The sequence below is a fragment of the Vipera ursinii genome (assembly GCF_947247035.1).
Source record: "Vipera ursinii genome assembly, chromosome: 4".
Classification (NCBI taxonomy): domain Eukaryota; kingdom Metazoa; phylum Chordata; class Lepidosauria; order Squamata; family Viperidae; genus Vipera; species Vipera ursinii.
In genome coordinates, this window is record NC_139514.1 from 12686453 (window position 1) to 12709433 (window position 22981).

The 22981-nt window shown below is 41.6% G+C and overlaps 1 protein-coding gene across 3 annotated transcripts in view; it reads left to right on the top strand.

Moving 5' to 3' along the window:
• Positions 1-22981, top strand: part of AMOTL1 (angiomotin like 1) — a 69638-nt gene that overhangs the window by 18973 nt on the left and 27684 nt on the right. For 2 of the 3 annotated variants that reach the window (XM_083361944.1, XM_083361942.1), the window contains 4 exons: positions 16134-16274; positions 18559-19471; positions 19689-19983; positions 22737-22881. In XM_083361944.1, coding sequence (XP_083218070.1) covers positions 16134-16274; positions 18559-19471; positions 19689-19983; positions 22737-22881 — 1494 coding nt within the window. Of the gene's footprint in view, positions 1-16133; positions 16275-17220; positions 17305-18558; positions 19472-19688; positions 19984-22736; positions 22882-22981 lie in introns of those variants that run through there. The other variant, XM_083361943.1, reaches the window with a different exon arrangement.

Below are 22981 nucleotides of genomic sequence, written 5' to 3' on the forward strand. Positions count from 1 at the left end.
TGTGTGGGTGTGTGTGTGTACTAATTAGGCATTTTCTAGATGTGTATATGTGTGTGTATGTGTATGTGTGTGTATAGATAGATAGATAGATAGATAGATAGATAGATAGATAGATAGATAGATAGATAGACATAGATAGATAGACATAGATAGACATAGATAGATATAGATAGATATTTATATAGATATAAAAATAAAATTCAGGGATAGATTGTTCTCCAATGACCAAATTTACAGAAAATAATCAGGACACTAGTAATATCTTTGTAGACTAACATACTGTATTTTATTAAAAGCCGTACTCTTTTGTAAGCTACAGTGAATGACTATCTGAGACACTAACATGGCATTCTCCTACTACAACTTTAAAGCATAATGCTGTAGGTAAACCCTGCAAAGGTAAATCTCCTGAATTTAATGGTACTTTACCCTTTATGCATACTGCATACTATTGCAGCCCTGATTTAGTTTTTTTTCTAAACCCTGTCCTATCTGGTGGTTTTCAAAACTGTATGAATGAATGAATGAATGAACCTTTATTGTCAAAGTACAACCATGTATACGTTGAGATTGGCTGAGCCTCCCTTCGTACCCCCACCCCCCAGCTTACAGTGACAACAAACCCTCCCATGTGAGCTAATTGCACAACACACTGGCCTCGCAAGTCAATTCTGCATAAATTTTATAAAAATTATTTCCCGTTCAAAAGCCTAACAGCCCATGGATAAAAGCCGTTCTTTAGCCTGTTGGTGCGGCTGGCTATACTCCTATATCTCCTACCCGATGGTAGGAGAGTAAAGAGATACCGTCCAGGGTGTGAGTCATCCCTGAGAATTTTCCTCACTCTTCCAAGGCAGCGAGCCCTGGCGAGGTCATCCAGTGGTGTCAGGGGACAGCCCACAATGTCTTGTGCTGTGTTCACCACCCTCTGTAATGCCTTCCTATCCGCGGCTGTCAGACCAGCATACCAAACCACAATACCATACGAGAGGCCGCTCTCTATAGTAGACCAGTAAAAGAGGGTCATAAGCCGTTGTTCTACCCTGTTCTTCCGCAAGAGGTCATGATGGAGTAAAAATGTAGTTTAATATTTGTTTGGAGAAGCTTCTAGTACTTGATTAGATTTATGATATGCAGGTGGACATCCATAAGGGTTTTTATCCCCAATGTTATGTTTGTCATGCTGGAAATTTCAGTGTCTTGTACTGCTCTTAATGGATCTGCCTATCTGCCTTAGCCATGAAAGCCAGCTGCGTGACCTTGGGCCAGTCACTCTCAGCCCAACTCACATCATGGGGTTCCTATAGGAGGAGGATGGCATATTAGATAAGTTTGCCGCCTTGAACTGTTTATAAAAATAATAAAGTTGGAATATAAAACAAACAAACATTCAGATAATGAAGATGGCTTCTTCCGAAAGCTGCTGAACAGGAACAGAAAAATATGTGTAGGAAATTTAATTTCTAAAGGGTGCCACATATTTTCCAGGTGCGCTCTCAATTCTTTTGAAAATGATGGTCCTTGCAAGGGGGTTTCCTCATACATTTTATCTCATACACTCCTAAAGCTCATCTTTGGGATTGGAACAAAATCATCATTCTAATTATATAGCTGCAATTTGAAACTGAGGTGGTTTTTTTTCCCCTGAAGGCAGAGATAGGGAGAGCTTCGCAGAGCCAGATGCAATATGCTGGCGGCAAATAGTATTTTGTTACTATATTTTGTTTTCCTGAGTAGGAGCTTTTCAAATACTCTGCTTCAGGTTTGTCCAGTTTTTCTATCTTATCCAACTTGAGTTTCAGAGCAAAAGTCTTACGCAGTAATTTCAGGGTGGCTTTTCAACTAACGATTTGCACATTTTGGATTTTTAAAAAAAAGTCTGAGATTTTTTTGGAAGTGGGATCATTATAGGGAAGAATAGCTTTTTAGATAGTTCTTTGGGGGGACTTTTTCCAATTTGTCTCTTGAATGTAACCCTATCAAGATCAAGATGATAAATGAACAAGGAGTTTGTTTTGAGCCAATTTTAAGTGATTTATATATATATATATATTCCTCCTTTGCTTATATGGGCGTTACATATGGACAATATGAAATGCAAAATACAGTAGAATTTAGTAACCTGAAAAAAAATTCTCTTGCAAAATGGTTTTCTATATTCTTCAGATTGTATTTGGCCAGTACAGTATAGATGAGCTTAATTTATTGTCAAAAGATGATGGAAAAAAACTAGCTGGTGCAAAGAACCAGGATCATTTGTTGAGTTTAAGCACAGAAGATTTATTATCACAGCCTAATACACAAGAATCTAGTCAGCCATGTAGGTCAGCAGGAAATTGGCATAGATAAGGATCAGCAAAATTCAAGGAGGGCTCGACTTGGGTCTCTTGTGGGAATGCAAAGACTCTAAATTGATGATATATTGATGTCACCTTCCAGCTCTGCCTGCTCTTCCTCAGTTACCACTTTTTTATTCTCTTCTGTACTAGAATAGAATAGAATAGAATAGAATAGAATAGAATAGAATAGAATAGAATAGAATAGAATAGAATAGAATAGAATAGAATAGAATTCTTTATTGGCCAAGTGTGATTGGACACACAAGGAATTTGTCTCTGGTGCATAAGCTCTCAGTGTACATACAAACAACAAGTGATAAATCATGATCATAGCCATCCTAAAAATACATCATAAATCATAAGATACAACGCTTAGTGATAGCCATAGGATACTAAAATAAGCAATCCACATAAATCATACTAGGATACTAAATAAAGCAATATAAATTGTAAGATACAAGCAACAAAGTTATAGTCATAAGTAGATTAGGAGATAGGTAATAGAAAAGATGAGAAGAATAGTAATACAGCCTTACTAGAAAGTTTGACAGTGTTCTGGGAATTAGTTGTTTAGCAGAGTGATGGCATGGGTAAAAAAAAAACTGTCCTTGTGTCTACTTGTTTTGGCGTGCAATGCCCTACAGCAGGGGGCAACCCCCGATCCGGGCCGCACAAACAAACAAAGCCCCATCCGTGGGATGCAGTCAGCACATAAAACCACACACCCTCCAGTCCTGCGGAAAAACCTCTCTCCACGTAACCGGTCCCTGGTGCCCAAAAGGTTGGGGACCTCTGTTGTCTTTGAGGGAAGAAGTTGAAACAGTTTATGTCCAGGATGTGAAAGGTGAGGATGTAGATATTTTCACAGCCCTCTTTCTTGCTCGTGCAGTGTACAGGTCCTCAATGGAAGGCAGGCTGGTAGCAATTGTTTTTTCTGCAGTTCTAATTATCTGTTGGAGTCTGTGTCTGTCTTGTTTGATTGTAGTGCCAAACCAGAAAGTTACAGTGGTGCAGATGACAGACTCAATAATATGTGTGTGTGTGTGTGTGTGTGTATGTATGTATATATGTATGTATGTATATTGAAAGAAGCCAGGGAAGCTGCAGACTGTTGTAGAGGTGATTGTACAGGTAGTCCTGGACTTATAATCATTCATTCAATGACTGTTTTAAATTGGGCCTTATAACTTATGTCTGAAATTACAGGCCACTGCAGCACTCCTGTGGTCACATGTCTGTGATCTGGGCATATGGAAACCCATTTGTATTTATGACCAGTTGCCACATGCCCTGAGATCATATGATCACCATTTGCAATCTTTCCTACCAGTTTCCCCAGAAAGTCAATGGGGAAGCCAGCAGGGAAGGTGGCAATTTGCCGCCATCTGCAAAGAGGACTTTCATTTAGTCTCTGGAGGCTGGCTGAGAAAGGCCTATGCTGAAATCCAAGCAGCATTTTCAGCCATCAAGGATTTTCATCTCTGTAGCAGAGACTAGTCCGCAGCACCCTCTAACCCATTGGGCCTCCCAGGGACTACTTCACCCCTCTGAGTCACTCTATATTCCTTACCAGTGACTCTATCCACTAAATCAGGCATGTCAAACTGCCGGCCCGTGGGCCGGATGCATCATGCCAAAACCGCACCCACCCCATTGCCGGCAATGGGGAAAAAGTCCCAATATGTCACACGACATCACGTGACGTCGCGAATTTGATATGTCTGCACTAAATGACTGCAACTGGTAGTGCCAGAATTGTGGTTGTTGAGGGAAACAGTGCTGTGCTGTCTTCTTTAACAACTGATTTGCTCAATGACCAAGATTCTGATCCCAATTGTGGTCATAGTCAAGGATTAGCTATGTGGTAAATAGACATGTGTACTTGTCAAAGATGCACAATCATGTTTTATGGAGACGTACATAGCAGTTGTCTGAAACTGTTAGTTGCATCTTTTCCTGGGATCTGAACTGTGTTTTTAGCAGTTCATTTGACTTACGATTTAGAACAGTGTTTTTCAAACTTGACAACTTGAAAATGTGTGCAACGTCCATGGGGATGCTGCAATGGTCTTAAGTGTGGAAAACAATGGTAAATCCCTTTTTTCAGTGCCATTGAAACTTTGAACGGTCAGTAAATGAATGGTTATAAGTTGAAGACTACCTGTATGTATTGTGAAGGAGCAACCTCTACATGCACATAAAAAGTTTTGTGTAGCCAGCTGTTTTAAATTTATATGCAGCACAAAACATACACAATGCAACGATGTCTCACTCATCCTCCCTATTATAATTTTCCCATTTTTCCCCCTTTCTCTACCTTTGCCTAGGATACTCATTTCCCACCCCCAAAGTATCTGAGTTTCTGCTTGTTGACGATCACCTCATGGGAACAATCAATTGCCCTTTGGTCCAGGTCAGATTAGATTGTTTGTCCATGGTGTTCTTAGTTGCAGTCTCTAAACCCTTGTTAGAAGCATCTTAACTTCCTTCTCCAGTTCTTTCTCAGTGTCCCTCTTTATAATCATTCACCACAGGTGGAAAGGAATACTCTGATTTTGAACTGTGTTGTAACTGGGGAACCCAAATTCGTCATGATGGAAGGGATCTTGGAGGTCTTCTAGAGTCTAGACCAGGGGTAGGCAACCTTGGCTCTTTTATGATTCATGGACCAACTCCCAGAATTGGCTGTGGCCTGGGGGTTTGGGGATCCCTGATCTAACCATTTCATCCTCTGCTGTCCCCTTCTCCTTTTGCCTTCAATCTTTCCCAACATCAGGTTTTTTTTCCTAATGAAACCTCTCTTCTCATTTGGTGGCCAAAGTATTTGAAGTTTCAGTATCTGCTCTTCCAAAGAACAGCCAGGGTTGATTTTCTTTAGGATTGGCTGATTTAAGCTCCTTGCAGTCATAGAATTAAATTACGACTCTTTAAATAAATGGCTTGAGTTCAAACTACTAACTCCAGTTAGTTTCCACCGATGCCTGTGAGACCTAAATGATGCAGCCAACTTAGCTGGTTATAACTCACTGATTTCAAGTATCAAGAAAAGGGGCCCCTTTTCGAAGCAATGATATAAGTTTGTGTTTCCATGTGCCCAAATTATTGTATTTCTTGAGTAACCCAGTGCACCCCTATATGTAAGCCTGCTCTCAAGTCACTGATCCATGTGATGTAGAATTAGCTTACTCACTGGTAACACCCTTCAGAGTCTCAATTAAGTTACCTTTCTCATTAACTTTTCTATGCCAGGGATTCGATCTGTTTACTATAGAAGTTAAGCTTTATTGACTTACATCAAAAATAAGTGTTTTATAATGCCGGGAACTTGAACACTAAAACCTCTGGTTATACTGCTTAAAATGCCTTTTGAACTATTCGAAAGTATTTGCTTAGATGACTCCTTCCAGTTGGTTTCTTCTAGATGCCCTTCCCCCACCTGGCTCTGATTTTTTTAACAAAATAATTTCAAGTATCTTCTAGCACCCTCTTCGTTTACAAAAAGAGTTTTGGGCCTCTCGTAGAAGTTAAAAAAAGTTGGTTGCTGCAGGCTTAGCCTTTGTATGCCAAAAAGAGAGAAAGGGAGGGACAGAGAGAGGCAAGCTGGATGTATTAAGGGGGTTTGCAGCCTATAGAGCAGGGGTCTTCAAACTTGGCCCAGGCAAGCTGGCTGTGGAATTCTGGGAGTTGAAGTCCCACAAGTCATAAAAGGGCCAAGTTTGAAGACCCCTGCTATAGAGACTGAATAAAGGTCAACTTACAAAATTAGCAAATGAAGGGAGTGGGAGAGAGACTGGATTGAAAGGAAGGGGAAGACTGAGACAGTCACAGCTAGATGGAGTTGCTGAGATCTTTTAGAAAAAGGTGAGAAGTTTAAAGAACGAAAGGCAATGTAGGAAGCAGAATATGGACATAGAAAAAGAACAGATGCTTTGCAAGGGGAGGCTATGGAGAGGAATAGCGAATGGGGGAAATTTTGCAATAGTCCTTTTATTTCCTGCCTTTATTCTATTTTTTATTTTCTTTTGCCTACTATTACTTGTTTTTTTCCTGTGCTTTGTATAGTGTTGCTTAAAGAATCGCTATCCACGAATGCAGTTAAGCTACATGGTGGTAGGCAGTCTTGTAGGAGAGACTGTTGGGCAGCTAAAGCATTGCATGTACTTCTCGACTTAACAACAATTCATTTAGTAACTGTTCAAAGTTACAGCGTCACTGAAAAAGTGACTTATGACTGTTTTTCACATTTATGACTGTTGTGGCATTGCCAGGGTGGGGAAGCCAGATTTGGTTAACAACCACGTTACTCACTGCAGTGATTCAACTAGCATCTGCGGTGAGAAAGGTCGTAAAATGGGACAAAACTCACTTAACAACTGTCTCACTTAGCAGCAGCAATTTTGGGCTCAGTTGTGGTGATATGACAAGGACTATCTGTATACTTTCTGTTAAATGAGTGTTTTACGATTAACCCGCTCATGATAGTAGGATGTAAACGTAAAATGAAAATACAGGTAGTGCTCGACTTACAACCACAATTGAGCCCAAAATTTCTGTTATTAAGTGAGACATTTGTTAAGTGAATTTTGCTTCATTTTACGACCTCTCTTGCCACATTAAGTTTGCTTGTCAGAAGGTTGCAAAAGGGGATCACGTGACCCTGGGACACAGCAACGGTCATAAATATGAACCAGTTGCCGAGCATCTGAATTTTGATCACATGATCATGGGGATGGTGCAAAGATGGTAACTTTGAAAAATGGTCATAAGTCACTTTTTTCACTGCCACTGTAATTTTGAATGGTCACTAAATGAACTGTTGTAAGTCGAGGGCTACCTGTAGTACTTGTCCCTCTGAAATCAAAGTATTATCAACAAGCAGGTGGAAATGAGCACCTCACTACACTTCGGATGCTTCTGGATTGAAGCATAGAAATTGTAGAATAGACTGTGCACAGATACAAGATCCAGAGACACTCTGAACAAATGGGACTATCCAGTGGCTTCTGCTCTTTGCGATTGTGGTGATGTGCAGACAACAACACAAATATATACTACCCTTTGTATCCCGATCATTATACATTTTAGGACTTCATGGCCACATGACAGAACGCAATTAATATTGCTAGTTTCTGGGCAAGATCTGTTTTGTACATATTTGTACATATTTTAATCTTCAATTTTATATTATAAATTTTGTACCATGTAGTTTGCCTTATTTTAATTGTGATGTTTCTGACACAAACAAACATCAACAAGTACATTGAAATAATGAAAACCATCTTTTTGGGCTAAATAAAGACATTAAAGCAGACATGTCAAACACAAGGCCCGGGGGCCGGATCCGGCCCGCGAAGTGGTTTCATGTGGCTTGCGAAGCCATCCTGGAAACAGTGAGGGAACGGCCCCCACTGCCTTGGCCCTGGCCCAGAGACCCTCCTTCTGCCAGAGACCCTCAGATCTGTCCCACTCCTGCCCAGGCCCCCATAGGCACCCTTGATATGAATGATGTAGAGCTGGCCACGCCCACCCAGTAGGCCATACGCACTCTAGCCACGCCCACCCAGTAGGCCATGCCCACCCTGGCCATACCCACCTGGCCCCCTGAGGGCAACCGCAATGCTGATGGGGCCCTCAATGAAATTGAGTTTGACACCCCTGCATTAAAGGAATGCCTTTTGATTGTTTTCCAAATTAAGCCAAAAGATTTAAAATGTTGCACTCCTCAATCAAGTTCAACATGACATAAAAATAGCCCTGCTGGATCTGATCAATAACCATAATGGATTTTTGTGGACCGCTGAAGGACTCACAAGCAGGTCATTGCATTCTTCCATCACAGGTATCTTCAATCTCATAATAAGTCATTCAACCCATCTGAACAGAGGAAAGTGTTCGCTCAGGCCTTTTGCTTAATTGGATGTAATTTTAAATGAAAGGTGTAAAACTTGAACTTTAGCATGGAACTCAAAAATTGGTTGTAACTTAGGTATATAAATTGATGTAGGCTTTTGGCTTCTTTCCAGGCTGGTTGAATCTGAGATCCGGTTCAGGGATGGATGAAGGAAAGATAAGAGCTCTGTTTTCATATTGATGGACAAGCTGGAAGTCAGATACCAGAATAAGCAGACAACAATGAGGAGTCTCACTAAAGTCCAGAAATTGAGTCAGCCAGCTTGCCTTCATTATCTAAAATTCTGGTCAGGAAAAGGAAGGAGTCAGCTCTAGTCTTACTGTATTTTCATTTAGGTTAGAAGTCCAAAATAAAGAAACTCAGCTGCATATTTTACTGTATTTACAGATAGTTACTTGAAGTTATGTAATTAAGCAAAAATTGCATATACACTGGAGCATTGCTTGAGTCTGGTGAGCCTCAGCTTTATTTAAGACAGGCACTGATTATGCCAGAGAGGTATTTTGGGAGCTGGCACTTTACCAGACCTCAAAACATCTTTCCAACACCTTCTGTACAACCTCACTTATGGGGATTTTGTAAACCATCTGAAATGCCCAAACTGGAACACACTGCCAGGAAAATCTCAGTCAGGCCAGAGCATAAACACATCTAGCTAGCCCTCATTTTCAGTTGTTTAAATGTAGAAATTTATCAGGTGTGACATTAGTTGACAGACTCCATCCTAGGACGTTAATTTTTATGTGATGCTCTTCAATGTAGGATCTAGCTTTCTTCTTCCCTAGCTTCCTATAGAGTCTAGAATGCTGAAAGTTGGAGCCGGCAATCTTTTGAGGTCTGTAGCACATTTTGAACTACAAGTGCATATTGTGGGCAATCTCACAGAATACCTGACCTCTTATTTTCTAACCATGCAAAGCAGGGGTGTCAAACTGCTGGCCTGTGGGCCGGACGCATCACATGGAAGCCATGCCCACCCCACTGCCAGCAATGGCAAAACAGTCCCGATACGTTACATGATGTCACGTGACGTCGCGAGTTTGACATATCTGATGTAAAAAATTCCAGAAGCATTGTTGTAAATCAAGATGTTTCCAGAGATGGGATCTTTATTATGGAAGAGGACAATTTCACAGTTTTTGATAGATAGATAGATGATAGATAGATAGATAGATAGATAGATAGATAGATAGATAGATAGATAGATAGATAGATAGATGATAGATAGATAGATAGATAGATAGATAGATAGATAGATAGATAGATAGGCAGGCAGGCAGACAGACAGGGATGGATGGATGGATGGATGGATGATGGATGGATGGATGGACGGACGGACGGATGGACAGATGGATAGATAGATGATGGATGGACAGACGGACAGACAGGGCAGACAGATATGGATGGATAGACAGACATAGATATGGATGGATAGACAGATATGGATGGATGGACAGATGGACAGAGACAGATAGATATGGATGGATGGATGTTGGACGGACAGACAGACAGATGGATAGACAGATAGATATAGAATATATTTTAATAATAAAGCAGGGCAGGCAGCGAGTCTGGAGTGGCTGAAGAAATGGGCCTGTGGGCGTAGTGATTCCTGTCACGCTTTCTTGCTATCACTGCTACTTAAGTTCTTCCTTCAGCACCATATAGGGTTCCCGTCTGCTCCACAGCCTGTTCAGTGACCATAATGTAAATTGTCCTTTGATTTATTTTATTTGGGGATCATTTCCTAAGGCAGTGTTCCTCAACTGTGGCCACTTGAGGAGGTGTGGACTTCAACTTGCAGAATTCCACAGTCCACACATTTTAAAAGGGTCAGGGTTATGAAATACTGCCCAAATAAGACAAGAATTGGAAGACCATTGGTTTCTAAATATGTTACAGATGTTCATAAATGTCTGATTGTTGATTTTTTTAATATGTGACTATGGTAGTTTCTTGATAATTTTTGGCAGCGGATATCTGGAAACTCAGTCAATCTTCCCATAAATGATCATTGAATGCCGTTATGAGCATTTGGTTGTGATTCTCCAAAAGATAAAAAACTGGGATATCAACAAATTCTAAGAAGGCCAGCTTTGCTAAGCAGATACCAAATGTTTTAAGTGGTTCTGGTGTCTGAGGTTTTTTTTTTCCATGATAGTGTTGAGCATATAATGCTGTGTTACATTTTATGTGTAAATGGATTATTTCTTACGTCGAAGGCAAGATTATAGCTTTAATATTTTGTTTCCTTTCTTTACACACATGTGTTGCTGAGTTTATCTGACAGGTGCAAATGTTATATCTAAAGATTATACAGTTACAGGAATGCTAAAAGATTTCTATGAAGTCACGTTGTGATAAAAGCTAAGCAAAACATTACTGATACAGCAATTTTCATGCATGCATGTAGAAAAGTTCTGATTTGTTCGAGATGCTTTAGCTGTTAAATCTCTATATGCCTTTTATGCCCATTTTTAAATATAATGTGAAAAATACTAGGACCATGCCAATCTTTAGATTCAATTCCTTTAGAGTACATTTGATATAGAAAAAACAAAGTTTCTTAAAGCAGTGTTTCTCAACCTCAGGAATTGTTTTGAGGTTAAAACACCAAATTAAAATGAAGGAAGGCTGTAGAGTGAATGGCAAAGTGGAAGGTGAAGTTTATGAAGCAAGAAACTCATGCATTCATTTCTGATTGTGGTTTGCTTTAATATGACCTAAGGGGTAGGCCTGCCACACACGTCTCCAAAGTTCCCTTTGATGGCCCCTGCTGAAAATTGGAACCTTTCTGAAGCAGGGAATAAACAGCCACAGCCTTTGCAAAACTCTCCCCTCCACACACACACACAAGCCAGGAAAAATCCCAGTCTCCCATTATATGGAGTGCCAGTTTGGTCTAGTGCAGGGGTAGTCAACCTTGGTTCTTTTATGACTTATGGACTTCAACTCCCAGAATTCCTGAGCCAACCATGCTGAGGGGAAAGAGAGAGGTTTCCAAGCTGAGCCATGCTGGCTCAGGAATTCTGGGACTTGAAGTCCACGAGTCATAAAAGAGCCAAGGTTGCCTACCCCTGGTCTAGTGGCTAAAGCACCAGGCTAGAAAAAAAAAAAGATTGTGAGTTCAAGTCCCAGCTTAGCCATGAAAGCCAGCTGGGTGACTTTGGTCCAGTCACTCTCTCTTAGCCCAACCCACCTCACAGGATTGTTGTTGTGGGGAAAACAGGAGGAGGAAGGTGTGTTGGGTTTGTTCGCTGCCTTCGAGTTATGTATAAAAATAATAAAGGTAGGATAGAAACAAACAAACAAATACACCTGGGGCAAACCTGCTACCTTTGCATCATTGTCTTCCCCCAATTGTTTGTGGCCCATTGTTTACCGGCGCAAATCTGAGTTGCAAGAGTGCAGATAAATACCAGAAGGCAGCAAAAAGATACAGACGATTTTCTTTTTCTTCTGTCTTGTGGACATTTCAGTTTTTCATTGTCTAGAGTTTACCTCAGCTGTTCAAAGGATGCTGACACCTGAAATTCAAGATTCCCAAGTTGTGTGTGTATGAGCTCCCATACATGCTGATAAGGCAGAGTTTGCTATTTTCTCAGTAGCTGTCCTCCTGCAATGCTCGTTTTGCGAGCCTCATCAAAATGTACCAGAATTGGATCCATTGACAGAAATTTCAGTTCAAAGTTCAGTACTCATGAAAGGAATGAATCAGAGAAGAACTCACTAATGCTAGCCATTATATGATATAATGCATGAGTAAATAATCTAATCACCAAAAACAGGATGGAAAGGGGCATGTTCTGCCCCGCAGATAACTTTCTTAAATAATAAACAAGCACACTGCCCCATTTGTTATTTTAATGTGTGCTTGTCTGTGTGTGTGTGTGTTTTGTGAATTTGGTAAATGGCAACCTGGTGATGGTAAAGAGCATGTTGGATGGAATATAAAAGGAATATTAAAAGCATCTTTGAAGAGTCATCCATCCATCCATCCATCCATCCATGTTTTCTTCTTTTTGACAAATGTGTATATTTTAAATTAATTTACATTGGTATGATTTGCATTTTCCGGAATTTTGTGTGTATGTGTGAAATGTGTGTTTGCCCATAATTTTGTTTGTAGAAGGGGTATAGTGTGTGCATTTTGCTTGTCTCTGAGTCTTTGTGAAGCGATGTGTGGAAATGAGCTGGATTAAGGCTAAAGAAGAGAGTTTTGATTTACTGTATTGCTATGCATACAGGAAAATTCCCATAGGGATAATAAAAACAGCAAAGACAACGGGGAATTTGCTAATTTGGTGCTAACTCGTGGGGGGGTAAAATTTGGCACAGAATTAACAGTTGATGAGGATCCTGGGCAAGTTATCAGATAGTGCTTCCCTATCTAGAATTGGGGGTGGGGTTGTATTAAAGATGATTTCCCTCTTTGTACGTTTGCATATAATCAGGACTGTCAGCTTTGGCCCAGTGCTGAACTTTCAAAGCCATTATTATCTCTCTCACACAAACCAGAGAATGTGGTCTGTTCAATTTTGCTCCAGGGATTCATTTAATCTTCCAGCGACCCAAACATAAATATTTACTAGAATACAGAGTGAAATCAAAAGAGTGCATTTTACCAAAGTTCATTATTTGAGGCAGATACAAAATTATGTCATTTCACTTTGAGAGTTGGGGTATTGGGGTCATCATTCTGCCACAATATTTTTCCTTGTATTATCTACAGTGTTGGTCTGTTTTCATAGCGAGCTTGGTCAAAAAAAAAACAATCTTAAATCATTTTTACAATGAAGGTTGCAATGGCCTTCCTGCCCCAAGGTTTTTTTTAAAAAATGCTGTAAATTTTGTTCATATAGCACATCAAAACAGAAAAGGGGGAGAATTAAGGTTTCTAAAGCGCCATTGAAGTCTGATGCTTTCCAATAATGTTAGTTTCCATGCTGAGAGCTTCCATATATTGCAGGGGCATCCAGAAAGGAAATAACAACAACAACAGTAATGATGATGATGATGATGTTGGAAGGTACCTTGGAGGTCATCTAGTCCAACCCCCTGCTCAGGCAGGAAACCCTATACCAGTGATGGCAAACCATTTAGAGACTGAGTGCCCAAACTGCAACCCAAAACCCACTTATGTATCGTCGGGTGCCGGGTGGGCGTGGCCCATTGGATGGGTGTGGCCCATTGGGTGGGTGTGGCTACGATGGTAATGGCAGACTGGGTGGGACTAAAAAGTTCAATCAATCAATTCCAACTTTGCGAGATCTTTTTTTCCCCCCATGAGAAGTTGAAATTGATTGAACCTTTTTTTTGCACACAGTGCTGGAGGCCTAAAATGAAAAGGTTTTATAAAACCCAGCTGAAGGCCTAGGACTGGGGTGACGGTGCGTGTGCCCACAGAGAGGGCTCTGCGTGCCACCTGTGGCATGTGTGCCATAGGTTCGCCACTATGGCCCTATACCATTTCAGACAAATGACTGTCCAGTCTCTTCTTAAAAACCTCCAGTGTTGGAGCATTCACCGCTTCTGGAGGCAGATTGTTCCACTGATTAATTGTTCTAACTGTCAGGAAGTTTCTCCTTAGTTTTAGGTTTCTTCTCTCCTTGTTTAGTTTCTGCAGGATGTTGGTCAGAGGGTTACCATCCAAGTCCTGCCATTTAGTTTTGATAGACATACATATGGTCGTTTTAATGCATGCGATGTTTTTATGCATCTGGAAGAGAGCTATTTTGCCTAAATATTTCATTTCTTTTTATTATCTTCATCACATACTATAGCAAAAGCATCCACAATAAATTATTAAAATGAAATAAAATGTTAAGAGTAAAAATTAAAGTTGGATTAAGAAGTTCAGGTTTCTAGGTTTTATTATCTCCAAGTACTTGAAAAGGATACCTAACATTGGAACCATCATTCAAAAGACACGACAAAGAACGTTCTTCCTGCATCAACTCAGAAAGCTTAGATTGTCCAAGCATCTGCTGATACAATTCTAAAGGAGCTGTGGTGGCACAGTGGTTAGAATGCAGTATTGCAGGCTAATTCAGCTCACTTCCAGGAGTTCGATCCTGACCGGTTCTAGGTTGACTCAACTGTCCATCTTTCCGAAGTCAGTAAAACGAGGACCCAGATTGTTGGGGGTAATATGCTGACTCTGTAAACTGCTTACATTGAGGAATTATTGAGTCTGTCATTTGTATCTCAGTAACTGGCTGGTTTGGCACTACAACCAAACAGGACATACAGACTTCAACAGATAGTTAGGACTGCAACCAGCCTGTCTTCCATTGAGGATCTGTATACTGTACGAACCAGAAAGAGGGCTGAGAAAATATCTACAGACACAAGCACAGTTTACAGAAGCAAAATGGCGGTAATTAGGCTAACAAAAAGAATGCCCCTTTTGTACAATCCTTTCATTCTTATAAAAGAAAGGAATAAGAATGTAAGGAATAGGACTGAGGCAGTGTATTCAGGATTGAGTAGTCATTACAGTTAGTCCTTGATATTTGACCAGGATGGAGCTTGTCCATTATGGTTATATATCACAATGGTCATAAAATGGGTGAAATGACTGACCCAATTTTATGACCTTTGTGGTGGTGGTTAAGCGAACGATTGCAGTCATAAAGCAAGCTAAATGGTTCTGTATGCGCACAGTTTTTCCAAAAAACAGAAGTATGTGCCAGAAGTAGTTCCCTCAAGATACCAAAAGAAAAGCCAGACTTTTATTGTCTATACTGGAGGTCCCCAACCTTTTGGGCACCAGGGACCGGTTACATGGTGAGAGATTTTTCCACGGACCGGAGGGGACGTGGTTTTGTGTGCTACCTGCATCCCGCGGATGGGGCTTTGTTTGTGCTGCCCAGTTGCTGGCATGCGCGACCCGGTACCGGTCCATAGACTGAGGGCTGGGGACCCCTGGTCTATACCACCAACCTCCTAAAAATCTTCGGCGGCTGAGTAAACAATAATGTGGCCTCCCAGCTACAGGTCATAGAATCTGTATCTCTTTTGATATCAGAAAACAGGAAGCATTTATAGGAGAACTTCAGCCCTGGAATGTGTACGAGATGACAGGCCATTAAATAGCTGCAGGACACTACATTTCCCTTGTGACAAGGACACTGTTTGTATGCACGTTCTTTCTGTTCTTTCAAGGAATGCTGCCGTGTATTTCTTCAAACCTTATGCATAGGCTGCATGCAGACAGTCCTTGACTTAAAACTATTCATTTAGTAACTATTCAAAATTCTAATAGGACTGAAAAACGTGATTTAATGAACAGTCTTTGCACCTCTGATTGTCAAAGTATCCCCACGAACACATGATTAAAATTTGGGTGCTTGGCAACCGGTATGTATTTATGACGATTGCAAGATCCTGGGATCACGGTGCCATTTGCAACCTTCCGTGCTGGTTTCTGGAGAAACAAAGTCAAAGGAAGGCATGGATTCACTTAATGCCCATATGATTCATTTAACAACTCACTTAACAACAACGCCAGAAAATATTGTAAAACTCACTTAACAACTGTCTTGCTTAGCAATTGTTGTAAGTGCAAGGATTGGTTTTAAATCATTTTTTTTCCGGTGGTATTGTAATGGTCACTAAAAGAATTGTTGTAAGTTGAGGACTACAAAGACTGGGCCTGGATGTAAATATCCAGGTTTAGGTCTACTGAACTTAAACTTCCTGGAGAACGTTGGTCTGGATTTCTCTCTTTCTCTCTTTCAGTGCAGCCTACTTCGCAGGGCTGTTGTGAAGGTAAAAGAGTCCCATGTGAGAGGACTTCAGTTCCTTGAGAAAATCTTAAAAAAATCAAATAAGTAGCGAATAAAATTTGTTGTAACTCTTTTTTAAAATTTCCTCTCCAGGGCCCCCCTCGATCTGTTATACTTCCAGTCCTCCTGTGCAAGTACTGGAAGGCACTGGCTACCTTCATACAGATCCTCATCTCTTTGGCAATAGGCAAGATGGTTCCCCATTAATGGTAGAAGAGATCAATAATATTGAAGGTAAGCTTTTTGCTCTTCATCTCTAGTTTGGTCTTCTGTCACCTGTGCCTTTTTTTGAAACATGGATTTCAATTTTCATCATGTTATCATTGGCCGTGCAGGCTGGGAAGATGGACGTTTTATCGGGTTGCATCAGGAAGGAGATTTCAGCTGCTTCATAGAATCATGAAAGGGCTGGAAGGGACCTTGGAGGTCTTCTAGGTTTAAGGTTTATTAAATTTATATGCCGCCCTTCTCCCTGAGGACTCAGGGCGGCTCACAACAATAAAAAGTTAAAAGATATAAATACAAAAATTAAAAGAGGATTAAACAATATAAGAAATAAGAACAATTTAAACCAATAAAAACCAAATTTAAAAACCATGATCAGTCCAGGCCCGCTTGTTGGAATAACCAGGTCTTTAGGTCACGGCGGAAGGACCGAAGGTCAGGGGCCATCCGCAGCTCCGGGGGCAGTTTGTTCCAGAGGGTTGGTGCGCCCACAGAGAAGGCTCTCCCCCTGGGGGTCGCCAGCCGGCATTGCCTGGCCGACGGCACCCTGAGGAGGCCGACTCTGTGGGAGCGAACCAGGCGGTGGGAGGTTGACATTGGCAGCAGGTGATCTCGCAAGTACCCTGGGCCTAAGCCATGTAGGGCTTTAAAGGTGATTATCAGCACCTTGAATCGCACCCAGAGGGCAACCGGAAGCCAATGCAGCTCACGCAGGAGTGGCTTGCCTTGCCCAAGGCAGCAGTCCTTATTCCATCTTGGACAAATGGTTGTCCAGTCTTTTCTTGAACCTCCAGCAATTGAGCACCCACAACTCTGGGGGCAAGCTCTTCCACTAATTAACCGTTCTCACTGTCAGGAAATTTCCAAGCTGGATCTGACTAGCTTCCACCCATTGTTTCTTGTCCTGTCCTTAGGTGCTATGGAGAATAAATTGATCCCCTCTTTTCTTTGGCAACCCCTATATATTGGAAGACTGCTGTCATGTCAGGAAAGAGTTTTTATGAACAGAGAAAGCAGCAGAGTGAATGGTAGAAAAAAGGTGCTTTTTCATAATTTCACTTTAATGATTTACATTTTTTTTAACCTTCTACCCTTTGCAGAATGTGCTCAGGATGGTTTAAGATTAGAAACAACCCAAATAGTCGATAAAATCTGATAAATATTATAAAGAACAAGAATCAGATACCTCCTCATTGACAGCAGTGTCAGTGTGAAATAATTTTAATGCTGTAGAAAAATTAGGTAAAGGTAAAGGTTCCCCCGCACATGCATGCTAGTCGTTTCCGACTCTAGGGTCCGGTGCTCATTTCCGTTTCAAAGCCGAAGAGTCTGAGGACGTCTCTGTGGTCATCTGGCCGGCATGACTAGACGCCAAAGGCGCACGGAACGCTGTTACCTTCCCACCGTAGTGGTCCCTATTTTTCTACTTGCATTTTTACGTGCTTTCGAACTGCTAGGTTGGCAGAAGCTGGGACGAGTAACAGGCACTCACTCTGTTACGCGGCACTTGGGATTCGACCCGCCAAACTGCTGACCATCTGATCGACAAGCTCAGCGTCCTAACCCACTGAGCCACCGCGTCTCTTTTAAAAAAAAAATTACTCAAGAATAAATCCTGTTAAAAAAGATAAGTGTAGGACATAGACTATCCATATGAATTTTAGTCACCCAAACCCTGAGAATTAATCGTCTGTCCATGTATGAAATATCATCCTATGGTTAAAATTGTGTCCTTGTAGTAGAACATAGAATGAAGAAGATGAAATATTTTAAAATATGGGTAGACAGACACCTTTCAAATATTACTTCAATGGCCTCACTTCTTAACTCCTCACTGGACCTTGTTTATGGAGATTCTCAATCAACCAGATCATGATTGTCCCAAAGATGCTTTTCTCTAAAAAGGCCACTGGACTTTCTTGGGGTTTTTTTTCCATTGAAAACATTTTGCTTCTCATCCAAGAAGCTTCATCGGTTCTACTGCTCTACAGAATTGGAAGAAGCTTCTTGGATGAGAAATGAAAGGTTTTCAAAGGGGAAAAAACCAAGAAAGCCCAATTGCCTTTTGGAAAAAAAGCACTTTTGAGGCAGTCCTCACTGGACCAACTTCTAGATAAGATTTATCTATTTATTTATAAAATTTACAGACCACCCATCTTACCTCAGGATAATATTCACAAGGGTGTGATTTTTTTTGTAGTCTTTAAAAGTTGCACGAAAAAGGCCTCAGCTCTTACCTTTTTCCATCTCTCTCTCTTTCTTTGTTTCTTTCTGCTTGGCATCTGGGCCACAGCTGAAGACCCTGTGTGTAACTTCTACCCCCCAAGCTTTCTCCAGGCTTCAGAGGTGGAAATGAGAGGTTCGGAGGATGTTGTCCCTGGCACTGTTTTACAGCGGTTGATCCAGGAGTTGCGTTATGGCAATCCCAATGAGAATATGAACCTGCTGACTCTCCAGCATCAAGCTACGGGGACTGCGGGACCCTCCAACTCCACTGCCAGCAGCACCCTGTCTTCTTCTGCAGAAAACCTTGTGCTGGAAGACTCACAAATGGTCCAGCAGTCAGCACGGCAGGAACCACAAGGCCAGGAACACCAGGGGGATAATACAGTGATGGAGAAGCAGACCAGAGGCTCACAGCCTCAGCAGAACAATGAAGAATTACCTTCGTATGAAGAAGCCAAAGCTCAGTCTCAGTTCTTTAGAAGTCAGCAGCCTAGTGTTGTTGGGCCCAGTTTCTATGTGGCCAGCAACACTGGTCCAAAATCTAAAACGGAAGGTAGGCCGACTTTGGCCCGTGCCAACAGTGGACAGGCCCACAAAGATGAAGCCCTGAAGGAACTGAAACAAGGCCACGTGCGCTCCTTGAGCGAGAGGATCATGCAGCTCTCCTTGGAAAGGAATGGGGCCAAACAGCATCTTCCCTGCTCGGGGAGAAGCAAAGGGTTCAAATCCAGAGGGCCCTCCCCTTCCCCAGCTTCCAAGAAAGGCATGGATCTGAGAGGACCCCCTCCAGATTATCCATTCAAGAGCAAGCAGGGGGGCTCCCCAGGAAACAAAAGTCAAGAGCCAGGTGTGTTTTTTAATGAACAACATTCTGGAATGATTCAAGAAGTGACAAAGCCATCCTATCCAGCATCACAGCCAGCGAGGAGCGAAGTGGCTATTGTCCGATATCCGGGTCCCCCAGAATATGGTGTCACCAGGTAAATTTTGAATATATATTTTTTTGGGGGGGGGGTGTCTCCTACTGTCAGAAGATCAGATCCTTGCGCAATCTTTCTTTTTTTTATTCCAAAAAGAATATCACATACACTATGATGAATAATTCTTCTTTCAATAATTCCAGTAATTACAAGCCCTTTGCGACGGACCTCTTTTAAGTGTAAGTAATCCAACTGAAATGTGTTCCTTTTTCTGTAGTCGTCAGTGTGCATCATCCTTTCCATCACTGCCAACACCCCAGGAGCACAGCCCAATGTCCTCCCAGACCTCCTCGCTTAGCGGCCCCCTGCACTCCGCGTCTCTGCCGCCTCTCTCAATGGCCACAGCATCCCAGTCTCTGCCTGCAACTCCGCCTGGCCAGCAGCCCCTCACACCAGATGCCTTCACGATAGTACAGCGAGCCCAACAAATGGTGGAGATGTTGTCTGAAGATAATGAAGCCCTGCAGAAGGAGCTGGAGGGCTACTACGAGAAAGCAGACAAGCTTCAGAAGGTGGGTGGCAGGGGAGAGAGGATCCAGGTGTACCTACCTACCTACCAAAAATATTCTGGGCTAGTTATGAGACTATAGTGGTTTTGTGTGTGTGTGTAATATGCATTCAGGAGGCACGTATATAATTTGGAACTGAGACCCTCATCTCTGCCTTGTATACTGTAAATTATTTGACTCAGCTCCCATTCCATTTATCTTCTTGGAAACGAATATTGAAAGGTGGAAAAGTATGGTTTTTTTGAACACCATCTAGCATCCCCTTTAGCTTCACCACCTCACCTTCTCAGGTGAGTTATGGCTCATCATAACATTGCAGAAGACATTTTGTAGATAAACATTTTTTTTTATTTAATTCCATTTATATGGAATTAAACATGCCATCTCTTATGGCGCCATTTTGTCAGGTGTCCATAGCATATGCTCAGAACTTCAAAACATGCCTGCACTGATCCCCAGAAGATGTATCCTGGTTATAGAGAGTGGCTAGCTAAGTAATCTGATAGGTCAAAGTGTTTCTCAACTTATAACTTTAAAATGTCTTGAGTTTCGGCTCCCATGTCTTGGAGTTGGAAGACCCAATATCTTAAAGTTGCCAAGGCTGAGAAAGAGTGATCCAAAGGATAGTTAGGCTTTTGTGTAAAGTGGAGGCAATTCATGTAGTGTAGTAGTGTCTGGGACCACTCCAACTCAAATTTCTCGTCAGCCAAGATTCTCCAAGGGGCCTTGTATAACATTATTCTTTCCTCCTTGTTGATATACTTGTTTACCATAAATACCTGTCTGAAATTCTTCCCAATGCTTTATAAATGAACAATATTATGGCAGTTGCCTGAGTGATACCAGTGTTCAGAGTCAATTTCTGTGATGTCGTTTTGTAACGCCTCAGTCACCCTCCTGCCAGACAGCCTGTTTCTAATGCTTGCCAAATTCTCCACTGACACAGAGCGTTTATACAGTTGTGGGCTGTCGTAGGCCACAAAAGGGGTTCCCAGAATTTTCTGCTCTGAACCAGCCTTTGGAGGCTTTGCTTTGTTGCCTGGCCTGCTGTCATTTTAATTTTCTGGGAACTGTCCAACTGTACATTTTCACATATGAAACAGTAGAGTTTCCCCTCCAAAAAAGTTCAGTGCGCATGTCTATTGACATAAAAACTTAGTGAAGCTTTTGCCAAGTGGTCCATGCATAATGGATTGAGAGAGCAAAAGTATTCTTGCTTTCAAAGAGGGGCTATAATTAAGTAATTTTAGAGTCTGCCCTTAAGTTGTCTCGTGATGAAAATGGTGGGTCATTTCTTCTTCCAAATCGAGTAAGTTGGTCTTGTTATATTTAGAGTTGGTTTTTTTTATCGTTCTGCTGAGTGGGAATCTGAAGAAATTCGTCTCCTATTAGAACCGCCATGCTTCTGTTTGCATCGTTGTCCCAGTTCTTTTTATCTTTAAACATCCAAAATAAAGTAAAATAAAGTTAATTGGGATTCCAGGCTACCTGCAGCCATAAACTACAATTCACAAATAGCAAAAGTTGGATTCACACATCATGCTACAGTAAATTTGTACCCCCACCGACACACAGCTATCATGATATTCCTTTTTGGAGTAAATGATGTTCTGTAAAAATATGGTGCAGGAGACCCTGATCTTTGCCATCCATCACAGTTTTGGTCAATCAGAGCTTTTATATTTATTTAATTATTACATTTATTTGCTGCCCATCTTGCCACAGGACGACTTTCGGCAGCTTACAAAGTTAAAAGCAATAAATAATACAAATATTTACTTGCAATCCATTTTGGCCATTAGGACACAATCAAAACCCAGTTTTAGCCCAAGCACGCTCATACGGTACAATGCAAGCTAGGATCTCTAACCTAGAAGCTACCTTACAAATCAGCATTCTGCTGTCCACATTGCTCCAGCTAGGTCCTGCATACTCCAGCTAAGACAAAATTATAGCATGTCAATGGTTTAGTCCAGAGGTAGGCAACCTTGGCTCTTTTATGACTCGTGGACTTCAACTCCCATAATTCCTGAGCCAGCATGGCTCAGCATGGCTGGCTTAGGAATTCTGGGAGTTGAAGTCCACGAGTCATAAAAGAGCCAAGGTTGCCTACGCCTAGTTTAGTCCATTTTTGAATCCAGAGCCTGTGTTTGGGCTCATGAACCAGCAATCAAAGGAGAAGGCAACTTCTAGGTACTGAAGGAAGGGTGACGCATGTCATGTGAGCATCTTCAGCACCTGAGGAGTGGAAGGAGACTCCGAAGCTTCTTGGAGACTTGGTCTCATTTCTGCTTACCAACACCCTGTTTCCGAACAACTAAAAAAAGAGGCCAAAATTAAGGGTATGATTTTGGGTAAAAGACATAAAACTACAGGTGAGAGTAGAGGCAAAATCCTCCCCACCTCCCACCCCCAAGATTTTCCTATTCTGTTTGCACTACTGGACAGGGTCTTCCAACATTCCTCCAACCTAAAAGAAATTTGCATGGAACCCTTTGAATGGAAAGCCCGTGTTCTACAAGCTTTCCACTGGCGTGCTGAAACATTTTTCTAGCAGTTAGGAAAAGGATGGCTTTCAGGCTTTTTATGTTTGCGGAAGGATTCCCATTTGGACATGATTGTACAAGAGTTCTTTTGCAAAACTGCAGAAGTGGTAGAGTTGGCAGGGTTTTCTAGCTAACTGTATAAAATTTGCCAATGGTCGACGTGCACCCTGCCCAGTTTTTATTGGGATATTAATTTCTCCTTTATCTTAGTTCGAAATGGAAATTCAGAGGATTTCAGAAGCTTATGAGGACCTGGTGAAAATCACCACCAAGAGAGAGTCACTAGACAAGGCTATGCGAAACAAACTTGAAGGTGAAATCAGGAGACTCCATGATTTCAACAGGGACTTGCATGGTATGTCTCCTTCTCCTTCTCCTTCTCCTCCTCCGTCTCCTCCTCTTTTCTTAATTGATGTTCTTCACACTTTTTACTCCTCTTACATTCCAATTTCCAA